The sequence below is a fragment of the Corvus cornix genome, chromosome 1 (assembly GCF_000738735.6).
Source record: "Corvus cornix cornix isolate S_Up_H32 chromosome 1, ASM73873v5, whole genome shotgun sequence".
Lineage (NCBI taxonomy): Eukaryota > Metazoa > Chordata > Aves > Passeriformes > Corvidae > Corvus > Corvus cornix.
The window spans coordinates 40,445,618-40,469,444 of NC_046332.1; the positions used below are offsets into that span (position 1 = coordinate 40,445,618).

At 37.7% G+C, this 23,827-nt stretch overlaps 1 protein-coding gene across 2 annotated transcripts in view; it reads left to right on the top strand.

Annotated features, from left to right (window-relative positions):
* ARHGAP42 (Rho GTPase activating protein 42) overlaps positions 1 to 23,827 on the top strand; it is a 148,108-nt gene that overhangs the window by 70,863 nt on the left and 53,418 nt on the right. For both annotated transcript variants that reach the window (XM_039563766.1, XM_039563770.1), the window contains exon 4: positions 8,445 to 8,516. In XM_039563766.1, coding sequence (XP_039419700.1) covers positions 8,445 to 8,516 — 72 coding nt within the window. The remainder of the gene's footprint in view (positions 1 to 8,444; positions 8,517 to 23,827) is intronic.

Here is a 23,827-nt window from a genome sequence, read left to right on the forward strand (position 1 = left end):
TAATGTGTTTAGCAGTCATCTTAGCTTGAGTGGAACTGTTTGTTCTTTGATTTCATTTGTTTATTTTCTTTATTTTTATTTCTTTTTCCCCTTCAAGTGCAGTTCTGGGAGTAACTGTTGAATTGGCTTCCATCAGTGAAACTCTGTTTTTCTTTGTACCCTTTTGTGTGCTAATGGTACAAGTACAGTCCTGATGTTAAACATGCTTTCGAGAATGATGAAATGTTTCTTTTCCTTCTCAGCTCAAGAACATAATGTTTGTTAGAACTAGTCTCAGTTACAGTTGGTGTGATACTCTCTACAGAACTTGTCCTGTAGCTTACCTGCACAGGAGACTGGTGGAGAAAAAAGCAGAGTTCAAATTAGTGTTGGTAGGCTGTCAACTTTGTGAAGGGTCTTATTCACTCTGGAAGATGAGAGTGAAAAAAACTATGAAAATATGTGGGTCTATTTGTGTGAAAGATGTGCTGTCTTAAAGTTTGTACAGTAATACAAATTTCTGCAATAGCTTACTTGAATGGAAGAGTTCAACAGAACCGAACTTCTGATTTTAAAAGTAGCTTTTAAATATTTTTTTCTCTTCTTCAGTTTCTAGTTCAACAGCTTACACCTCTTGGAATTTTCTTTTTGTCTTTTTCATTTTAAATTCCTGGAGTATCAGCACAGTTAAGCATGAAGTCACAGGAAGGACAGTGGGTCAGATTCAATGCTTGGCTAATTGTTGTGGGATTTGAATATATCAGGGAAATAAACTTTAGAACTGGAGGTCTCTTGCTACCATGGAATTCACAGTATCCTGAAAAAGGAAAGCTTCATGGGCAGAGGGATAGAACAAAGCACAGGAGAGGTGAAGCAGTGTCTCCAGCAAAGGGGAGTCCTGGAGTCCTGCATGGATTTAAGGCAAAACTGACAATGGTCATGGAGAGCTCTGACAATGATAGGATAGTGCTCTCTGGCACTACCTGCTGTAAGTTTTCTGTGCCAGAAAGTTTTGAGCTCCACTGGAAGATTTGGGTTTCATCAGGATATGGGATTGTCAGAATCCCATTAAAAAGTACCCTAAACTATCTCAGATCTTAAGGTCTTACTGGCAATCTACTTCACAAGATTAAGTATAGTTCTCCACAAATGAGGTTGTGTGCTTTCTAGTAGATCTTTCCTCTGTCCGAGGGTTGTTCAGCCTGGAAAAGAGAAGGCTTTGAGGGGATCTTCTAGCAACCTTCTGGTGGTGACAGGACAAGGGAGAATGGATTTAAACTGAAAAATGGTAGATTTAGATTGGCGATTAGAAGGAAATTCTTTACTGTGAAGGTGGTGAGGCACTGGAACAACTTGCCCAGAGAAACTGTGGGTGCCCCATCCCTGGAAGTGTTCAAGGCCAGGTTGGATGGGGCTTTGAGCAACCTGGTCTAGTGGAAGGTGTCCCAGCCCATGGCAGATGGGTTGAAACTAGATGATCTTTGAGATCCTTTCCAACCTGAACTATTCTATGATTTTGTCACTCAAAAAAATGTGTGACTGGAAAAAATGAGAAACTGGAACCAGTTTCTTTTCAGATGAACCTGAAAGGCTATAATTTCCCAGATGAAGGGGAAGTTCAGGATCTTCTGCTGATTCATCCAGAAGTGGATACAGCATCTGTACTTTGTCAGTTTTCCATAGCCTGGAAATAGAAAGAAGCATTGATGGGAGGAGGCTTGGAGTTAATATTAAGCATTAAGGTACTATGTCCTCATTAGAGAACACATAAAGAGATTGACCCTTATTTCTCTGAGACATTTGTCTCTGAAATATGGGTTCTTCAGATGAAACCTCTATCTTACTTAATCTCTCTGTAACTCAGTACTTCTGGAATAGTGGAAAAATACTTCTGAAAGTGGAAAAAAAAAGAATCTTATGGCAAATTCTTGGAAAGATGAAGCTTTCAAATCTAGTTTGTCCACTCACCCATAATAAGATGTTCTGATGGGAAAATGTATCAGGAGGCCTTCAATTACGAAGACCTCTACCAAGTAATTGCAAAGTCAAGATACACAAGACCCTGAAGATCAGCTCAGTTGGGCAGAGCTTGGTGCTGATACCACCAAGATTGTGGGTTCAGTCCCTGGATGGGCCATTCTCTTAAGATTTAGATTTGATGATCCTTGTGGCTCCCTTCTAACTCACAATACCAGTAATCTGAAATTATGTTTGCAATGTTAATTTTAAAATATTATATTTACATATAATATTTTTTTCTCTGTATATTTGCACTGCATATCAATGTGTACTTTTGGAATATAAATGTTATGTTTAAAAAGCAGGTGGTAGATCTGAGTCAGATTCTTTGTGAAGACTAACCTTTTTGAAGGTTGGCTGCTTTTTAATCTGCTTGCTCTGTAATCAGTAAAAAGGAAAAAGCTCCTTGAGGAGACCTAACATCTAAGATTCTTCCGTTGTTCTTCAGATGAGTTCTGTTCTTCCTCTAATGTTCTGTGAGGGCTCCATAAGGAGACTGGCCTTTCTGTGCTAAAGGCAGCCTTTGTGCATATTCTCTTGTGTCATTTTTTATTATTTTAAGAAACACTCACTTCAGGTTTGACACTACAGTAATTTATTTTTAAACATAAACTGTATAATACAGAAAATAGAAGTTCACTTGAAAAAGCCTTGTCTAGTGGAAAGCATTGCTGCCCATGACAGGGAGTAGAACGTGATGATCTTTAAGGACCCTTCAACCCAAACTATTCTTTGATTCATACCTGTAACTACTCCCAGCCTTGACTAGCATGTGATTTATAAGCATCCCCTTGTGGCAATGTATTAACACCACTTGATACAGCTTTAGGTTTTGGTAAGAAGCTGAATGTTGTATTACACATTGTACATGGAAGTGTCCAGCTTATGTTACTACTCATCTGTAGACGTTCGTAGTCTTCTGAATCTGCTTTAACATCAGCTTTACTTTAAATAAGTGACACTGGTAGTGATGTTTTTAGGAAATTAACACAAGCTTGTGTATTGTTTGATGTCATCTTTTTTTTTTTTTTTGGTAAAGGTGAGAGGGATTAAGATAAACTTCAGGTATATTTGGTTTTGTTTTCTAAGGATGTGTTTTGTCTGTGTAGAGTTTTCTGTACAAAGCTGTAAAAATATTTGTCTTGCTAAGGTCAAGTCACAATATTAACTTTGTGTAATATTTACACTTTTTAACTTTTAAAACAGAAACTGTGGACTTAAATACATGAGTAGTGTTTTATCATGGCATGTTTATATTCTTTGTAGCGTGCAATTTGAAACATAAATTATACAAATGCCTGGTTGTCTGTATTTGGTCTCAACTGTTGTAGTTGAAGTTATATTGATTAGGAGCTGTTGATACAGGCCTCAGACTGAAAGAGGTGGTTTTTTGATCAGATGTTAGTAATTGTTAGTAATTGGGGGAAAGATTTAAAATTAAATGATGTGTTTTTGTCTAGTAGAGCAATATTTTTCTAAATTAGAAATGCATTACTATGCGTATATTAGCTATGAGATTTGTTGCCCCCTTTAATGAATTTAATATGTGTTTTCTAGAAGCCTCCTACTGGCATGAGGCAAGTTAGTATTTGTCAGCGTTCGGAATTTGTGAGTCATTTAGTATTTCAGGGTAGTGAGTTTTATTTACCATGTACAAGTGTGATCATTCTGTGTTACCATGAAAAGTACTCATAGAAAATTTCAGAACAAAAAATGTATTTCCAAGATACACTATATAAACCCAGAAGTTTTTCATAGTTGAAGTGTTTTGGTATCATTCAGATAAGTGTAATATAATTTCTGTCACTGCAAATGTGCCTCATTTAATGTTGTTGCTGTCTTCTGGCATTTGGTAAATCTGTTAAGTCAGTTCTTTCTGTGACCTACCTAGTCCTTATCCCTACAAATGAAAATACAGAGCTCAAAAGGTATTGACTGTTCTTGTTACTGCAATTCAGCATTGTAGATAATACTAAGGTGAAGATAAAAGCCTATGAAATAATTCAGGGCTTTAAATTTCTGTGTCTGTATTCTTAGTATTTAAAAATTATTTAGCAGCTGCATCAATGTTTTTAGATAAATTTCTATTTATATCCACTGGTTCTACCAAAGTAGAATTATAGATTGTTTTGGGTTGGAAGGGACCTCAAAATCATCCAATTCCCTGCCATGGGCAGGGACACCTTCCAGTAGACCAGGTTGCTCAAAGCCCCACTCAATCTGTCCTTGAACACTTCCAGGGATGGGACATCCACAACTTCTCTGGGCAACCTGTGCTGGTGTCTCACCACCCTCGCAGTAAAGAATTTCCTTCTAATATTTAATCCAAACCTACCCTCTTTCCATGCAAATCTTTATCTTCCCTCTTTAAGTAAAAGAAGAAGAAGAATGCTGAATGTACAGGCTGTATATCATTCACTCTTCCAAATTCAGAAAAACTAGAAAACAAATTAGAAAATTCATTCAAAAAATTAATGTTGACTTGAAGAAAATCTAGAAATGGAAATATTCAGATATGTTTGCAACAAATTTATTCTTCCCTTTCTAACATTGTATGATAATGATGATTCTCTTAATGTTCTTCATTCTACTGACTGAAAGTTTTAGTAAAAAAAAGAAAAGTTTAAAGAATTGTGAGCCCAAAATATCTCCAACTATAGATGTGGAGTTTTTCTGTGATGTGTGAAAACCACAGCTTAATCTCGGTATTGGTGCATAAGTTCAATTTCACAGCTAACTTCTGGAGGGAAGGAGGGTAGGTTGGAAAAGTGGATGATCATGAATCAGAAAAGACAACTTAAGTGGCTTTACTATGTTGTCTCAAAGGCTGTCAGAGTGTATTGAAAAGTTGCAGTTATACAAACAGCAACCAACCTCGTAAGTTTTCCAAACTGCCTTAGAAAAAGGTATTTTGAATTTTTCAGTGTTTCTTTTTCAAATATATTTTACAAGTTCTGGGTGGTTTTAGTGATATTTATTTCAATGGTGCTTTTATCAACAAATAGAGTTAACTATAGCTAAGTGAAATTCTATATACCAAAGATAAAAATCTGATTTAAGTTTTTTAGTTTAGAAAAATCTCTTTCTTTATTACTGTATCTATATATAGCTCTCTCAATTGTCAAAGTAATATTCTTGTATTATGTCTGCTAATACTTGTCTAGCATCTTAATTAAAAAAAGACTAATGAACTGTCAGTAAATTAAAATTGTGTTATTCTTTTTTTTTTTTTCTTTTTCTGGAGGAAGACCGTTGCTTTTGCCAAACAAGAGAAACAATCACGTCATTTGATTAACTGCCACATATTAACCATTCTGAGCACTGGAACTGTGTAACATTTAGTAACTATTGGATCAAGAGAATGTAACTTCTTTGAAGGTGTAACTAATCTGAATAAGCTTGGAAGGATAAGATCCGTATTTTAAACACAATGTGGATTTCTGAAGTTGCTGTTTACAAAAACTGTTACAGTCTTTTTGACATTGTTTGCCTGTTCCAAGTGTCCCTGATTTCAACCTAGCACAATAACTGAGTAGGAGAGGGATTATCATCTTGGCAGGAAAAAAGTTACTCTATTAGGACCACACAGTGAAAATTTCAGATTATCTAAAGCAATCATATTTCCGCAGAAATGGTTGTGGGAGTATTAGATTGCTGCTTTGAAAGGGATGCAGAAAAGTGGGGGGAGGGGGGCATGTGTTCATTTATAACCCGTGAGAAGGAAACTGTAAGATAGTTGCAGTGATAGTTATTGACAAAGAGAAGAAATTAGTAAGTGAATATGTAAGGCAAAATTTCTACTCTCTATAATTTTCAGTTTCCAAAAGCTAGGCACAGCCTGGTGGAAATTAATGGAAGTCTTTACACAGTGGAGCATTCTGCATCTTGTAATAGTGGCTGTTGAAATGCATCTGCTGGGATTTTCCTTGGTCCTTTCCTGCCACATTCTCCCTTACCCAAAACCAAAGCCTATTTCTTGCCTAGCTCCTAATTTTGCTGGGAGATGAATTGTCAACACCAGAGCTCTTGTCAGTAGAACCTTTCAGTCCAGGGAAGAACTTGCAGTGTGTTCTGTTGATGTGGCTCAGCAGATCTATTCAGAGGCACAGACCCCATCTAGATACAAGCCTGGCAATGCCCACTGTCCATTTCCAGTTCATGTATAACTGTGGGGGTAATGACACTGTCCTTCAGCCAGCAAAGCCACTTCTCAGATGAACCCTCTCAGTTCCATATGCTTCCTATGTGTATGCTCTTCCATGGTGTTTGAAGAAGAATTCTTTTTTTTCCAAGATACTTCATTTGCTTTGCAGCAGCTTTGAGCGAGATGGGAAGAGTTGTGTTTCAGTCACTTTAACACTGCCAAGAGGACAATATATGCAGTGAGGTCTCCTGGTGTGGCATGGAGGCTGCATGACCATGGTAGTATGGAATGAAGGGAGGGGCAATTCAGCTTCACATGGGGTTAGTTTGACTGGCAATGACTAGCAACAGGACTAGTAGTGATTGCTGGTATCAGTAGTAACTACTTAATAGTATACGTACGTCTCCCTTAATTGAGCTGTGACATATTTAACAATGAATCTAAAAGACAGAGACAAACGTAGTTTGGGATGTGAAAAAATAAAAAATTGCATCGGCATTTCCATACCAGTGACTTGAGCAATCATTTGTGATTTCTGTGAGTGTTGCTAAAAGCCATGTACATGCTCTGTAAACTATCAAAACTTCCAGCTGCTGCTTCCAGGTGTATGCACTGCAATTGTGCTTGGTTGTGGGCAAGTCATTTAAATTTTGCACTATTATTAATCTGCTTTGGTGATCCTTGGGATTGAAATTACCTTTTGCTAAGTGCATGCACTTTGCCTTGTGAACTGTTGAGTCCCAATTGGATTGCTGGATGATGGCTAAAAACCTATATATTATTGGGAAGCGTCCACTTGGAGAGTAATGTAGCTTTGTAGTCTGGTCCAGTGGAACTGATGGAGAATGCAATGAAAACACTCTTCCTCATCCTCTGTGCCTGATTTTTGTTTTTAAATGTAGCACTGTTTGATCATGGTATCACTGAGCATTCCAGTGTTGCCATTGCTGTCTTGGACTTCACTTCATAAGGGTGTCAAAGAGAGTCTCATCTTCTCCTAAAACTTTGCCCTGCTAAGAGATGTGGTGATTCTGTGGTCTTTCGAATTGTAATGTTAGGTTTGGGAAGAAAGAAAATGTGTTTGTATTTCAATGGGTTTATTCTATATGGTTTTTATTACAGCCTTTTGGGAAGTTTTTGTGTTCAACTGACAATGTAACGTATCAATTACTGTTATGGAAGAACCACAAGAACTGTATTCATTCACGTTTGGCTTAGGTACATGTTAGCTTTGCCCAGACCTCTAAACCTGCCAAAGCCCAAATGATGAGTATTGGTAAAGACTGTACTGGTGAGGAGGAAAAAAAGCTGTTTGTGCAGAAAACCCACAGTATTTGACTGTATGATATTCAGTATAATAGAATATTGTAGTGTGTTTTATTGTGCTTTATTTCTGATATGTTGACAGTTTTTAGTTTGTCTGATTTTCATCAGTAAAGTCAATTTAATTGGTTATTCTTCCTGTCCCTAAAAGGCACATGAGAAAATTATGCTACCTTTCCTTGGTGAGTGGCATGATGGCTTGGCCACCATTTGTATTCTGCTGCATGTGTGTTTCCAGTCCTAAATGGCTAGAGACTGCTTTGGGTGGTCGCTGCTGGGAATGGGTTTCAGGGAGGGGTTCCCAGGACTGGATTTACTCTAAATAAACAGAGGCCATGAGGGGAAAACTGTGTTTCATTAAGAGCTCTGGTTTAGGTTAAAGGGATAAAAATAGCTGAAGGACATCTCAAATTAGTTTAAAAACTAGAAAAGTGAAGAAAACCAATCTAGAGTATTTTTTAAGTTGCCCACATCTTTTAGAGTTCTCTGCCTCACTCTCTTCTGTTCAGTGTAACTAGGTATAGAATCCAAAGAGATAGCTGAAAAGATTCAGCTGTCAAAGCTTCAGATTCCAAAACACAGTCTTTTTTAGTCAGTGCTGTCAGTACTTGTGTGTGTCTTCTCTGTTCTGCCAAAATATGTTCCTGAAAGTTTCCGTTTTCTATTCTGGTTTTAGGCAAGATGCAAGAAATGGAAGTAAAGTACCAGAAAACCTTCTACATATTGGAGAGACAATTACTGCATCTTTCATTACAATTGCTTTAGTTACTCATAAAAATGTTCTGTACTAGACTAGTTTACATGTGTGTTGTATGCTTTGTGTAAAGAAAACATAATTATTTGCCTTCTACCCAGTATGTTCTTACCAGAATGTTGTGGACATGCATTTTTCAGTCTTGCACATTGGCAAAGTTACAGTGACTCCACTTTCTGCAAATACTCTGTATTAAAAAGATATGCTTTATGTTTAACTTTGCAGATCCAGAATGCTAATGATGTGCTAATAGCACCACTGGAGAAGTTTCGAAAAGAGCAAATAGGAGCAGCAAAAGTAAGTGGCTGGGGTTGTTTTTCATTTCATGTTTATTTGAGTTTATCAGTGTCTTTTGAAGGCTGTACTGAAAACAGGCATTTTGTATTCAAACAGACTTGGTGCCATCCTCATTAATTTGTTAGTAAATTATACTAAATTCTTTGCTTCAGAGGAGGAGACGATTTAGAAATGAAGCTTAAAGATTGATAATATGCATAGGGCACAGCTCTTGCTACTGTTGCACATTCCTACCATCTGGCATTGTGTTCATCTTCTGATGTCTGCATTTACATTATGCTGCATCTTGGGTTAACCCAGAACCACAGGGAGGATTCAAAAAAATCCTTAAGTGGACATTGCATAAAGACAGAAGACAGTTTCAGCATAATCTCTGCTTCTGGTTTCCCTTTCCTCCTTACATGGCTGATGCAATGCAGTGGTTCATGTTCATTTTGCCAGAGTATTCATCTTAATACTCTCCAAAGATTTTCCCATGATGGAAGTGCTCCAGTTGATAATTTTCTCTGGTTTGTTGGTTTTAAGTGTTATATCTGTGTGAGAGAGACAGTGCAGGTTGTCTATACCAGGGTTCAGTAGTCAGCTCAGGAAATCAGATATATTGGGGAAAAATATGTGAAATTAACTGTTAGCCTTGAAGACCTGTTTTCAGCTTGATCCTGAATTCTTAAGTGGCTATCAGTGACTGCTTTGATCACAGTCTCTGAGATATGCATAGAGGCTGTGATAGTCAGCTAGAGGTTAGTTACAGTTCCTTTTGTCTTCATAAACATACTAGTTCTGAAGCATTTTGCATCTTATATTAGTGCTCATAAAAATTTCTGGGAAATGTTCCATTTGTAAGGTTAAATGAGTACAAAAAAAAGCTCTCTCATGTTGCAGGTGAGGTTGTGTTTATGCTGTACTCAAAGAAACTCAGAAGAACAGAGCTATTGGAAAGAGACACCAAGGGTTTATACTTCTTGTATTGCTATTGTGAATGTGTGGCAAACACATGGGACTGCTTCTGCACAGGAACTAAGTAGATGTTTGTGAAGAATTTTTACTGCGAACTTGAGGTTAGATTTCTCTGAAATGGGTGTTTTTTACCCTTTCGCTTGATATGTTTTTGTGTACAACTACATTCTTCTCTTGTCCCACCCCTATGCTGCTTTGAGATGCAGGGCTGGGAGTTTATTTACCATGCTACATGAATCAGAATGTAATCCCAGCACAAAATTATTTTTAGTTTTCAGTAGGTTTTAGTAGTGTCATTTAGTTCTTGGTAGTACTGTTTCATTTCATATTCTTATAGTTTAAGGGATATCATTCTTCTCTTCAGAGCACCCTATTTGAAAGCTCAACCCACCATACTGATTGCCTTGCTGTATGACAGAGACAATCCATAGGTGGTTCACAGGTCTCTCTTCAGAACTCTGTAGAGACTCAGGTTTCCTTTCAATGTATCACTCAGTAGATGTCAACACATACGCAATGATCTAATTGAAGATGACTCCTTTGGTTTTTTGTATCATTAAGAACATTAAAGGCAGGGCAAGAACAACAAGACAGGTTGAGTCTTCTCTGTTTGGTATATCACAGTGGCTGGTTTCTTTTCCAAATCTCTTCCTTATAAATATGGGCAGCTGCTCCTCTTTGAGCTGTTGTTTTGACTTGTCTGTGGTCACACTACAGTGTACAGAATGAGTTCAGGAGGGAGCCTGGCTCAGCTAACTCTTATTCCAGTGTCTAATGCACTTTATTATGCAGTGCTGTGTGTTTTGGAGAGTCCAGGATACTTGGCTTGACACATGGATACCCTAAAGAGAGCTCTCCCAGGTCATTGTTTTATAAAATGTCAAACAAACATATTTTCTAGCACTGCACATGGAGTTCAACTGCCAGACTCAGAAATGAGAGATTCAGAATGCCATCATAACCAAGTGTGATACATTTGCCTTTGAAATTTTTTTTATCAATGGAAGCAATTATGCAGTTAAATGGTATCAACACAAACAAGTCAGAGCTTAATTACATGCAGTATTGTTTTCCTAATAATTACAAAATAGCAAAGTATGATCTAGGAATAATGAGACCCATATGAAACAGAGTAGAAATTTGGGCTTTATGAAACCCATTACTGGTAAAGTGGAGAACATGGCCCTATTGCTTTACCCCTACTTTGGTTCACTGGGATCAGCTCTTGAGCATTTATGAACTCTTATAAATATAGAATGAGTTTAACTTGCTAGTTATTTATCTGCAGTTAATGAATGTTTGCACAGAGATTTGGCTCTTTGAACTGCTCTGGGATGATCTGTTCTGATAATCAAACAAAAGATATAGATGTTTTCTTCTTGTTTGGGTTTCAGCAGCAAGTTTCACAGAACATTGAGAATGTCACTTTTTATTTGTGGTCTTTTCTAGACACATCAGCTGAGTGGACCTTACCAGGCGTGAGCTGGTTTTTTTCCCTGTAGTGTTAATCTACAACAGTATGTAGAACTGTATTTATATCAAATCCAAACTTGCTTCTGTGTCTCTGTCATCCCTCTCTTGCCCAAAACCCCAAAACATTTCTGTGTTGCTCTCTGAAGAAGAGCCAGAGATGTCCCCCCTGACTGGAAGCTGGTGAAAGTTGTCCCAGTTTTCAAGAAGGGCAAGAAAGAGGACCTTGGAAACCACAGGCCTGTTAGTCTGACTTCAGTGCCTGGTAAAGTTATGGAGAAGATTATTCTGGGAGGTATTAAAAAACACCTGAAAGTGCAGTCATTGGTGACAGCCACCATGGCTTCATGCGGCAAAAGTCCTGCTTGTCAAACCTGATTTCCATTTATGACAAGCTAACCCATTTAGTTTATCAAGGGAAGCCAGTTGATGTAATCTTCCCAGGATCCTTCTGGACAAAATGTCCAGCATTCAGCTGAATAAACTCATCATGCTGTGGGTGAGAATTGGCTCCCAGGTTGGGAACAAAAGGTTATAGTGAGTGGGGTGGCATCAGACTGGTGACCTGTCACCAGTGGGGTTCCAGAGAGCTCCATCCTTGGCCCTGTGCTCTTCAACATCTTCATTAATGACTTGGACACAGGACTGGAAGGGATACTAAGCAAGTCTGCAGATGATAAAAAATGGGAGGAGCTGTTGACTCTCTCAAAGACAGGGAGGCTCTGCAGAGAGACCTCAACAAATTAGAGGACTGTGCAGTCACCAACCATATGAAGTTCAACAAGGGAAAGTGCTGGATTCTGCACCTAGGATGGAGCAGCCCTGGGTGTATGGACTGGCTGGGGAATGAGATGCTGGAGAGCAGGGCTGCACAAAGGGACCTGGGGATCCTGGTCGGTGACAAGTTGAACACAAGTCAGCAATGCCCTGGCGGCCAGGAGGACCACCCATGCCCCAGGGGTACATTGCTGGCTGGGCAAGGAAGGGGATTGTCCCACTCTGCTCTGCACTGGGGCTGCCTCACCTCAAGAGCTGGGGGCAGTTTTGGCCCAGCTTGGCACAGTATATGAAAGACATTAAGCTATGACAGAGTGTCCAAAGGAGGGTTATGAAGGTGGTGAGGGGTCTGGAGGGGAAGCAGTATGAGGAGACCACTGGCTTGTTCAGCCTGGAGGAGACTGAGGGGAGACTTCATCACAGTCTTCAGCTTCCTCATGAGGGGAAGCAGAGGGGCAGACACTGATCTCTTCTCTGTGATGACCAGTGACAGTACCCAAAGGAATGGTCTGAAGCTCAGTTAGGGGAGGTTTAGGTTGGATATTTAAAAAAGGTTTCACCAGAGGGTGGTTGCACGCTGGACCAGGCTCCCCAGGGCACCAAGCCTGATGGAGTCCAAGTGTTTGGACAACACTCTCAGGCACATGATGTGACTCTTGGGAGATGGTCCTGTGCAGGGCCATGAGTTTGACTCAAAGATCTTTGTGGGTCTCTTCCAATTTAGGATATTCTGTGATCTTGTGATTCTGTGGATGGTGCAAACTCCACAGGATAGCTGATAGATGTCAATATTTATAGAGCTATCACTTTACAATTAATTTGCATCATAACATCTTTTGGACAAACATTTAAAGAGACTAAGTATAGAAGCCTGAGACTGGTATGCCTTTAGCATTGGCAAAGTTAGCAGTAGCTAGAGATGGAAGCAGTTGTTCGTTGTTGGATTCTGTCTTCTAATCGAACTTTGAAATTATAAATTTTCATAACCTGTTAAGCTGTGTAGCCAAATTTTGTGGAAGAAAAATATTATTAGATAGCTATGTTACCAATATACGTAACAGGAAATTATATTAGGTACTACTGTGAGATTTTGCTGGGGGGAAGATTATGTGAGAGAACACTTAAAAGTGCTTCCTGGGCTTTTTTCTTTCTTATATAAAACACCAGATAAAATTCAGTTGCAGATAAATACAAGCAAAACACCACTCCCCCCCTCCAAGGGAAAAAAGAAGAAAATGTTATAAATTATGAGAATCACCATTTTATTTTAATAATAAGTAACTTCACAAGAATTTTGCCACCATGATGAATATCCTATAGATGTTTTTAATATAGAGAATGAGACTATTTCATTTTTTCTTCAAAACTATAATGAGTTTAGGCAAAAAATATGGTCACAGGAATCAAAGAAAATATGGAGGATAAAATATATCCTGTTGATGTTACAAAGCTATATTTTAAGTACAAGGACAGTATAAACTCAGAGTGCAAAGTTCAAGTGTTTTTGGAACATCACAAGAATAACATTAAAGACCAATTCTTCACATGCACTTCAAAAACCTGAAGGTACCCAACAAATTTGAGAAACATTCCCCATAAAACATTAGTGTTTGTAATCTAACCAGCAATATACAAATCTGCATCACTTGCTCTTCTTGATTTATACTACTCGCTCTTCTGTTTTTATTGCACATATTTCAGTTATTCCTTTTCTGTACACACTCAGTTTAAATAAAGCTAAGTTCTCTCCAGAGACTGCACAAACCCGGCTTTGCATTGGACAGCCTGTTGATTTACTCCATCTGAGTTTAAAAAAATGACCTCTCCAATTATTGTAGCAAGGCGAGCAGAAGCTGGGTGAGGTAACTGGGAAAGGATTCCAGGCACGAAGCCTTTTGCCTTATTTGGTCAATGTGGTTTGCGAGGCCCCAGCTGGTAACTTTGGTGAGCTCATTGTGTGATGTGTTATGGACAATAAAGCCAAACCTTCCTCTTTCTTTTTATCCATTGAGTACAGTATTTAGCAATATTTGTTCCAATATTTGTTCATTGACCTTTAATACAACTTAAATCCGATCAAAGACAACAGAAGCAATTCTGGTTTTAAGACTTAAAAGGAGAATTTTGTTTCCTCCTTACAATTCCATCTGTTTGTTTTAGAAAATAGTTTATTTTGGCCAGGAGGATTATTTTTTATCATTATTTAATTTCATTCATTTATTCAAAGCTGTGAATTCCTTTCTACTTGGGAAGCAAATCCATATTCACTGCTGGGATTAATCTTCCTGCATCTTTGCTCACATCTATCTTCACATGTAGGCATGCAGAAGGTGGCACGTTCTCTCTGTGTTTAATTTGAGTTGTCTGGAAATTGCGGAGCATAAAACAAACAAAACCCCCCATTTTTTAAGGTCTGTCAGAAAGCTGTCAAAGCAGAGTTTTAGATAGGTATCTGAGATGGTTAAAAATACCAGAACGCCCATTTGGTGAACCAGTTTCCTCGTATCTGATCAAATCTTAGCACTTGTTGTCCTTTAACTGAGAAAAATGAGTGACCTTGCTGTAGTAGGTACGGCAGGGGGTGTTTCATTACAAGCAGTGTCTGTCACTCAAGCTTTGGTACTTGCATCCACTAGATTTGGTTATTTTAATGGCAGTCTGAAATACGGAGGGAGGGGGACAGGAGAAAGAAGCACAAAGAGGGCAGGCCAGGATAATTGATGGCCAAATGTTTTGAGTTAAAATGCAGACGTTTCTCAAAAATGGTTACTACCAGTTACCTGATCTCTTTTTTGATAACTTATTCTGTAGGCAAGGAAATGCAGGGGATCAAATCTATTTCTATTTCAGCCAGGCTTTTACAGCACTCTACATGAGTCTTACAATGTAGTTTAGATAGGGCTTAGTATGAGAAGGAGGAACTGGCTCATGGGAAGAGGGCAGTGAGTTTTGTTTATGGGAGAGACTAGTCAGAGAGAAGTCACCAGTTAGAAGATCCCATGGGGCAATTTGAGATCAGTCTGTTGTTTTATTTTTGGTAATGACCAGGTAAAAAAATTCTGGTGGTATTGCTGTAGGTTGCTGAGCTAGAGGAGGAGGATTGGAGGATTGGGAATAAAGTGTGAGATGAAATAACTGAGCATGAGGAATTGAGGCTACTCAATGGTCATGAGACAGCTGCATACCAAAAAATCTGCTGTACTGATAAATAACATAAGTGGCAATCTCTTTAGGTATTATAGGTTAGTAGACATCTATCACTGGTAGATAGAAAAGTACAAATTCTCTTTAGCTTTTCTTTTATGTATACAAATCTTCAAGTTTTGGTTAAAGTTTCTGAACTGTGAAAGTTGTAAATTGCACTTAAAAATACATTTCATTCCTAGGTTTTGGTCCTAGAACACTTTTATTTGAGAAATAATTCCATATATGTTGTCTAATCTGATATTTTACTTTAACTAGTATTAACAAATGCAAGAACTGAGAAATCAGGACTCACATTCAATAAAATATATAGTATAAAATTATTTTTAAAACAGATCAAATGTATTTTCCCTTATTTATTCAAATAAATGTATGGAAATATGAAGCAGTGAAAGACCTTTTTTTGCCACAAACAAAATAATTGTAATACCATAGTATGATTAGCCATTGCTTCTTCTACACTTGTGTATGTGAAATATTTGGGAAGTTTCAAAAACAGCGGTGAAGAGCCCAGTATGCATACACTTCATCTTTTCAAGAGGTCTTACTTTCTCCTGTGCAGAGCCAAACTATTAAACTGGGAGATAACACTGGCTGAGCATCTGGACCCAGAGTTTTTTTGAAGCAACTGGTCTTCTTGGGACAGCTCTTGTCGTTATGCAAATGCAACAAAATTATTTTCTCATTGCAGTTTGCTTCACTTCAATTACTGTTTCATTGAAAGTTGATAAACTTTTAGGAAGTTAACAGAAAGAAAAAAAAAAAAAAAAAGACAACAGTCCGAAAAGCTTGTTTAACTTCTAGTGTATTCTTTTAAAAAATGAGAGTGAAAACTCAAATCTCATAACTAAAAGATTGTGGACACAGTGATTAAAAACTGTTGGTTCAGTCATTCTGTTAACCAGAGGTGTTTGTGAGGAAAGCAGTTAATGTTACCTGCATAATCAGTTTAAATAAATTCTGTTAACTGCAATCTTTCTGTTATAAGTTAGTGTGATTAACTGCTTGCTGACTAAAACTGGTTTCTGAAGCTGTGTTTTTTCTGCAGTTTAATAAAATTCTAATTTGCATCATAAAGAAAACAGATATAAATTAAGGATAAATAAATTAGTCCCCTGTAGTAAATTGGAAAATAATTTACTATTCTGCCATAACATTTAAGAATTAAGGCTTAGAATAAATGTGTTAATTGGTGGAAATGCTTAAGTGAGCATGCAGTGTACCTTTCTTGGCAAAAAGAACCTTTTTTTTTTTTTAATCTACAGTTAGTAAAACAAAAGAAATTAAAAACCTTGGTAGTAAGTATCAGCCTTTTTACTGGAAAATGACAAAAGAACATAAAAATGCAAGAGAACTTTGACATTTTCTAATTAAATTAAGGCTTTTTTTTCTTGCTAATCTGCTGCAGCCTAGTGTAATGTGTGTCACAGGAAGGTTGCATCCTGACCCTGCATAGCTGCTAGAATTCTGCTGGAGTCCTGAGCTGTGATCAAAAGTATGAACAAGGACATTGATCTTAAAACTTAATATCCAGCTCACCGGGGAACTAAACTTCTGAGTGTTTCAGAGCATGGAGGATTTGGCAAATAGAATGCAGTAGCACTACTCTTCTGTTACTTTCTTTCTAGCCTTGCTCTTGGCCACAGCATGGACAGGATCATGTTCCACACCTGAAAAACAGGTCTCAAGGTTGTTGATGAGACTTTCAAACTCCCAAGAAGGATTTAAGAGAAATACAGGAAGTGGCCAATTGCCCAGGTACAGAGCAGGACAGGACTTAAAGAAGCAGGGAGTTTGGTATTTTGCTCCCTGCACAAGATGTCAATCTTCATTCATCAATTCAAAGGCACCTAGTCCCCTGCTCTTTCTCCCCTTGTTCAAAATAAGACTCCATCCTGAGTTTTAGCATCCTTTATCAAACCAGATTCATTATGTTTTGACAAAGGCAGCTGCGTTCTCTTGCCCTACAGGGATTAAATCTTCATGGATTACTTGAGAATTGGATGTTGTGTAGTGCCACAGCTATACTGAGCACTTAATGCTTAAGTCAGGAGGCTTTATACATGAGTATGAATTCATCTGTAATCTTATTCTGTTACATGTTGGGGTTTTCTTTTACAGTTTGGGGGAAAATAAGAATCTTTTTCTACATTGCTTCCCTTTGTTTTGTGGTGTAGTTAACAGCATAAAAATAGTTATGGTTATAGTTACAGTTTGGGTGTTGTTTGGACATTTCTCAGATGATGTGGGGTCTATGGGTCTTTATTCAACACCTATGGTGAAGTTGCCTTTTTCTGTTCTAAATAGAAAATCACTTGATCAGCTCTATTGCCATAGGTTTCCCTTCATCCAGTATCCTGTTCTATCTATGCAGCAGGCTCTGCAGGGGCCTGTGAATATACAGATTTGAATCTCCTTTCAATATAGCAACTTTGCTTTTGGTAAAGCAAACTCTGAAATAGCTCTGTTCCAAAGTGAAGTGGATGATAGTGTCCAGGAAGTATCACTTCTGTTACTGTAACAAAAATGGACATCATTGCTTGAAACTTTAATGTGTCTTGGTAGATATGGGAGTATCAAGAGATCCATCTTTCCACCAAATAAAGCAGCTTTGTTATTTCAGGACCTGTTAGGTTATAGTAGCTACCACAGAACCATTTGTTCCTTTGGAGTTTGCCAAGAAGGGGTGGTCTCAGATTCTTGTCTTGATGAGAAGATTAAACCCCCACCCCCAAGAAGTAATCTGAGAACACTGAGTGAGTTTAACAACACCACTGGAGAGACATAACTTTTAACCCCAAAGTGATAGTTTGTGTTCTTTTATCAGTGTTGTAAAAGGGACTCCGAAAATAGATGCTTACAAAACAAAACAAAATCACTTCTGACATTGACCCCAGACTGTTTCCTTTTTTTCCCCCAAATATCTGTAAACAGCACAGTTTCCAGTTGCGTGTATTAATCTAAAAAATTTCTCATAACACGCCTCAAGTTCTTCCTCAGGTCAGCAGTGCAGTCCTGTTGCAATGACGTTGGAGGTGCCGTGGGACCATGAGCTGTGCTGAATGTGCTGTTGGCCCACTGAGATCAGTGATGTTGGCTGATTGGTTGGCATAGATGGGAGATTCCCAAAGAGTGTTTAAAAAAAGATATTACTAGTTAAGAAAGAGATATTTTTATCTTCAGCTTTTAAAATAAAGCAGTGAGTATGTGAAGTTATAAGATGGTCTGTCGGAATTGCTTTATTTGAATGACATTTTGTTCTTTGCAGCTTTTTTTTTTATCTTTGCCCTTAGTGCACAAAGCAAAGATGTTGCTAACTGTGGAGATGAAATGGCCTCTTCATGAATTCCTAAAAAACGTGGCTTTCTTTTTGAAATCATTTAAAGTCATAAGTTTTTGTACAGGAACAAAACTCTTCCTGTTATGATAAAATATTTTCAACTTCAGAAAGCTATCCTGAACCTGATGCAGAGAAAAGTTTAAAAAGTCAGTTTCTGCTGTTCTAGGGGGCTTCTCCATATTATTTAAGCAGTAACTTGATAATACCCTAAGTAAGCTATTCCAGCAAAAATACTTCATATTTAGTAAAGCAATAAAACTAGATTACGTGTGTAGACTTACCAGTCCTGCTGTTTGGGCAGGAATTTAGCAGATTCCCAGACATCGAGCAGCTACTCCTGGAATCGGCAAATGCCAAATAAACTCGAGACAGCTCTGCAGCTGAATAACAGGGAGTTTAATATGTCCTGCTTTGTGACCTGACAGTAATGGCAGGTTTGCACGTCTTTGCACAGCAGTGCTGGGAACTTCTAATGTTTTTGTTTCCATTTCAAGAGGGAATTTTTTGGAGAGAAACTAATGACATCCTACAACGCATTTTCTCAGTTAACAGTATCTGCTTTTTAATTTGAAAACATCTGATGGAATTACATAGAAAATTATTAGGAAAAGACTGTAGGATTCTCCTCTTCCAGGATACACTTCTGAAAGTACCTGATACTTGGATCTCTAAAGGCATTACAGAGGGAAAATAAAATTTTCTTTACAAGTTTATGAACCTGAAAGTAAATTATCTCTTGCAAGGTTGTTCAGTATTTTACACAGATGTGAACTCCAGTTTAATTAGTTTTGGGTTGTTTCAAGTATATTTCAGTTTTATGTATTCCTTACCTGATTTTAATTGAGGTTATTTTTTAAACTGTCAGTTTCTAATATCTGTCTTCATAGCTTTAATGCTGCTAAACAGTCTTGTATTCCAAGTTTATTGCCTTGTTATACTCCGTAGTTGCAATATGTTCTTTTTATTATAATTATTTGTGTCTTACACTATATTGTTTTCTGGATCATCATGGTTTGCATATGGTTGTTCTTTTTTAGTAAAGAATTGGTTTTAAGATTTATAGTCATTTGGACATTTAATTTTCTACATGATGCATTCAGCTTCAATTTGGAAGTGTTTTCACTAGCAGTTATGAGGAACATAAGACATAATTTATGACTATATTAACCCTATTTTATGTCGATCAACAAGAATTTCTTTATGAACTATGGTACAACTTTGCTTCACTTCATATTATTTGCTAACGATACATGAGCCATGTCCTTTAACCTTCTAACTTTCTTATGGATTTGGGGAAACCGTATAGCCTAACAATACATTAAATTCTGTTTTGGAGGAAGAGGAGGAGGGAAGGACTTTTATATAACCTTTGCACTTTTTCTTCTGGAAAAAAAAAAGCTTGTGACTTCTTTCAGCTGGATCTTGAACCCTTAGTGTTCACATAACAAATCAAAATTTCTACCAAAGAAAAATTCTTCCCATTCAGACATCTATTAAAATGCAGCCTGTGGTCACAGATGCCAATGATAATTTCAATTTTACTAAAACCAACCAAAAGCCAGCAACTCACCAACTACTTCCATGAGAATGCTCAACAAAACCTCAGGCAACATGAAATGGAAGGTGAATTTATGTTTTTTCTCCTCAAAGGAGAAGTTGTGATACTCTGAGATTCCACATTTTCCAAGAAGTCCATAGGATCTTACCTCAAATCAGTCTTTCCAAGACTTAAGTTTGGTTTGTTTTCTAGTCTACAGTTCTACTTTTGTATGTCCTGCTACTTAGTAAGAGATGGTACCCAAACTTACAACTCCAAACAAAATCCCACTAATTTTGTAGAAATATTTTTGTTTGGGAGGTAATGAAAAAGATGGCTTCGAAAAAATATATTTGAAGTCTAACATTTTAGCAATGAACCATCTCCAGTCTGTTGCTGCAAAAATTGACGTTTTTGCAGTTGTCAAAGAGAAAGAAAAGGGATGCGGGTTTATTTATCTCTGCAGAGTTCACTGTTGCCTTCAGGTTCTTCAACTGACAAATGTGTCTGACTTGATCTATATTCAAGTCTTACTGTTGTGTTTCTGTGCCAGTTTCTACAGTTTCTTCACCTCAGCTTGAGCTGGTGAGAAAAATATGTACTAATTCTCTGTGAGGGGAAGAAAGAAATCATCACGGCCATGTTTCACAATGTTCACTTGCTTTCTAATTCTTTGTATTCTCATCTTTTCAAGGTATTGACCTATTTTCTCCAAATAGTTTCTTTGCAATGATTTCTGGTTTAATTTCCTTTCTTGATCATTTTAAAATAATTTCTTGCAGAACATGTTTATTTTATGGTTTCACAAGGATAACGCGTTGCTGGGTTTTTTTTAAGGATTAGCATGTTAAAGTGTAAAATATGAACTTTGGGACAAAGAGTTAAAAAGATTCTTTATGGACAAATACAAGATGTAGCTATGCTCTGCTAATAGATAAATATAACACCAAAAATTATTGCAACTAAAAAAAGGGAAATGAATGAGAAGGATGGCAGAGACTCTTTTTGGAAAAATAAAGAGCAATCATTTATGTAATAATTTTGAAGATACATGTAACAATTTTGACATTAAATACTGCACACAAAGCAGTGGCAGACCATTATAAAAATGCCAGATTTCTTGATGTTCCCTCTGGAAAAGGAAAGTCAACTTCAAAATAAAACAACTATTTCTGCTTTATATCTAAAAATACAGACAGCTAATGGGTAAAATTTGTAGAAATAGTGCCAGTGATTTGTAGCATGTATATGATTAGTTACAGCATGGAATCAAAATCTTTCTGAACAGGACAAAAACTGTCTAACTCAATTGGGTCAAATTTTTAATAACCTTCTTAATAGTTGATGTCTGGTCTTTTCACAGCCATAAATATTTGTAAAACGAGAGGGATACAAGAACATCTTTTGAGTTAAACTTCTAACTGGCATGCCTATAATTAGTAGTATCTCAAGCAAAATTCATTTTTGAAAGAATAATTTTTTTGGAGGTTGTCCAATCAGTGTTGAAATAAAAATATACAGGAAATCTGAGCAGAGAGAGTAAAACCAGGAATTAAACCTGGATCCGGTATTACATGACTTAAGTCTCTCAAGAGGGTACTGGAAGTTAGTAAGGCTCCATTAAATTCTGGAAGCTGGGTGTGTGGTTAAGGGCTTTCTTAATGGGGTTCCTAGAAATTTGAAGCATTTAGAACTGTAAATATTTTTGAACTGATTTAAGGCTTGATGCACTGAGAATGGTTAAACAACTAAACAGAGACATTTGCAGTGTTTAGAGTCTGCAGGACTTGGTCTAGACAAAAGGTGTTGATGACTTACACATCAGTGTAAAACACACCAAGGATTAATATTATGTAATTTCTCTTTTTCTGTGTTTAGATTTTTTTTTTTATTGCACCCAAATAATTATCTCACATGGATTTGGGATGGTTTTTTTTCCTATGTTCTACCTGATATTTTGAAAGAAATGGTTGATACTTTTCCAGGGCAAAGAGAAAGGATGAGGTTTACTTTCAGGAAAGATGTGCAAGGATGAAAGGAAGCTGGAGTCTGAAGGGGATAAGAGACAGTATGGAGGTCAGGAATTAGCATCTTCCTAATGGCCACATGCCTTAAGCTTTGTGTCATGGCTGGTGCGATCTGTTCTGGTAACAGTGCAGCACGAGCTTTCTTACCCAAGCACGTCTCTTCTCCTTGGGGTTTGATCCAACGTGGAACCTAGGCAAAAGCGATCATCTGTCTCCTAAACTTTGAGGAGATAGTTTTGCATGGAAACTTTCTTTGAAAACCTCCTAGCATGTGGAAGAGAAGAATTCTCAGTCTTATGGGCACAGATTGCTGGGGCTGGGATTCAGGTTATTCATTTGGGCAGTGGCTGTATGTGTTTTGAGGGCTGCAGAAGAACAGGATAAAGCTGGAATAAGCTGTCTGTGACTCCAGTTAGGATGCGCCTGTGTGCTGTGAGTCACCGACTGTGTGTGTGAGACAAGAGTTATTTTGGCATAAACTGAAGTGTTTCTTCTCATCCAGAACATGAATCACCTGCTTCTGAGTGTATTTTTTTTTTTTGTTAATTTTTATTAAGTAAACAGATTTCAGAGGCTTCAATACATCCAAATATGTGGGTTTTACTGGCACGGTGAAGGACCTTCTAAGCAAACGAAACTCACTCACCTGTTGGGGCCAGTATTTTTTATACTTTTCCCAGAAACATGTCTGAGTAATCACAGCAATGCCAGAAACACTGTCCTGCCGCAAACTTATTCCTAGGAGTATCACTGGGTAAAGACACTAATGCAGTCCAAATTGCTAAGACATCTTTATTTGCAGTTTACTTCTGTTAGTCTTTTTACTTTGTCAACTTCTACCTTTGAAGGAAGAAGGTCTTCTAAATCTGGAAAAGAAGGAAGAGGTTGATCAGATGTACTGTCTCTGAAAACACTGCGCTTGGGCCAGAGGTTGTCCTGGTGATGAGGAAACTCCAATTTGTAGTTTTCTCTTTAACTTAACTTGTATAAAAACTGTGAAGGCAGTGGCTGAGCAGATCTGTGACAATGCAGAGGTGCAGTCTTGGAGGAGGCCTGCCGAAGACCAAGAGAGCCTTCAAATTCCATATTTCCTTATGGATGGTGCCGTGGAGATCTTTATGAAGCTTCACATGGGATACAATATGCCATAAAACCACAATTATTTTATTTGAACTTGTTTTTTTCTTGTTCTTGGCAGTCGGGGGGGTTTATCTGTTTAGATGTAATCATTTATTTTTTGTGTTTTTCTTTTTACATCTAAAGAGAGGATGTGATGTGTAATTCACAGGTTTTTTTATAGATCAAGGCAGAAAATAAAAGTGATTTGATTCGGCTCATTGGGAGCCACATTAGATGTATCAATAATCCCCTCTTGGCATTGATATATATTTGATGTGCTGTGTGGAGGTATTTCAGATGGCAAAGTCCCATTGTCACACCTTTTTCTTTGATTCTCACCAAGCAGCTTAGACTTCAGACTCTTTTTTAGCTTGTTAGTAAAAGTTATGTTAATGTCAACATGAGCTCAAGCGGCTGACCAGACTTTGGGTCATTCATTACCTATTGATCAGCTTGGTTCTGAGACAAATAGGTCACAAGGCAAGATGAGTACCTACTGTTCATATCATAAATCTATCAGGGAAGGAAGGATGGAAGAACTGGCTGGGCTGCGTGATCCCAGTCTGAAATAGGTAATCCTGCAGGAGCTTTGCCCATGGCTCCTTGGTTCATTCCTTTGGTCTGACCTCTGAGACAGCAAAGGCAAGCACAACTTCAAGTCCAAATGTGTAGTGTGTGCTATCAGAACCCAGGCCTCATTGTCAAAAGCTGTGTCAAGTTACCTTCTGATGTAGGTGGTCTATAGGACAGCGTATCCACCACCGAACTCCAGTAGCTTGTGACCAGAGGCTTAAATATGGTGATCAGGAAGAGTCCTTTCTCACTTTTCATGGGGGAAAAAAGCCCTAAAAGGTAATTCTTTTGACGTTTTTCATTGCAT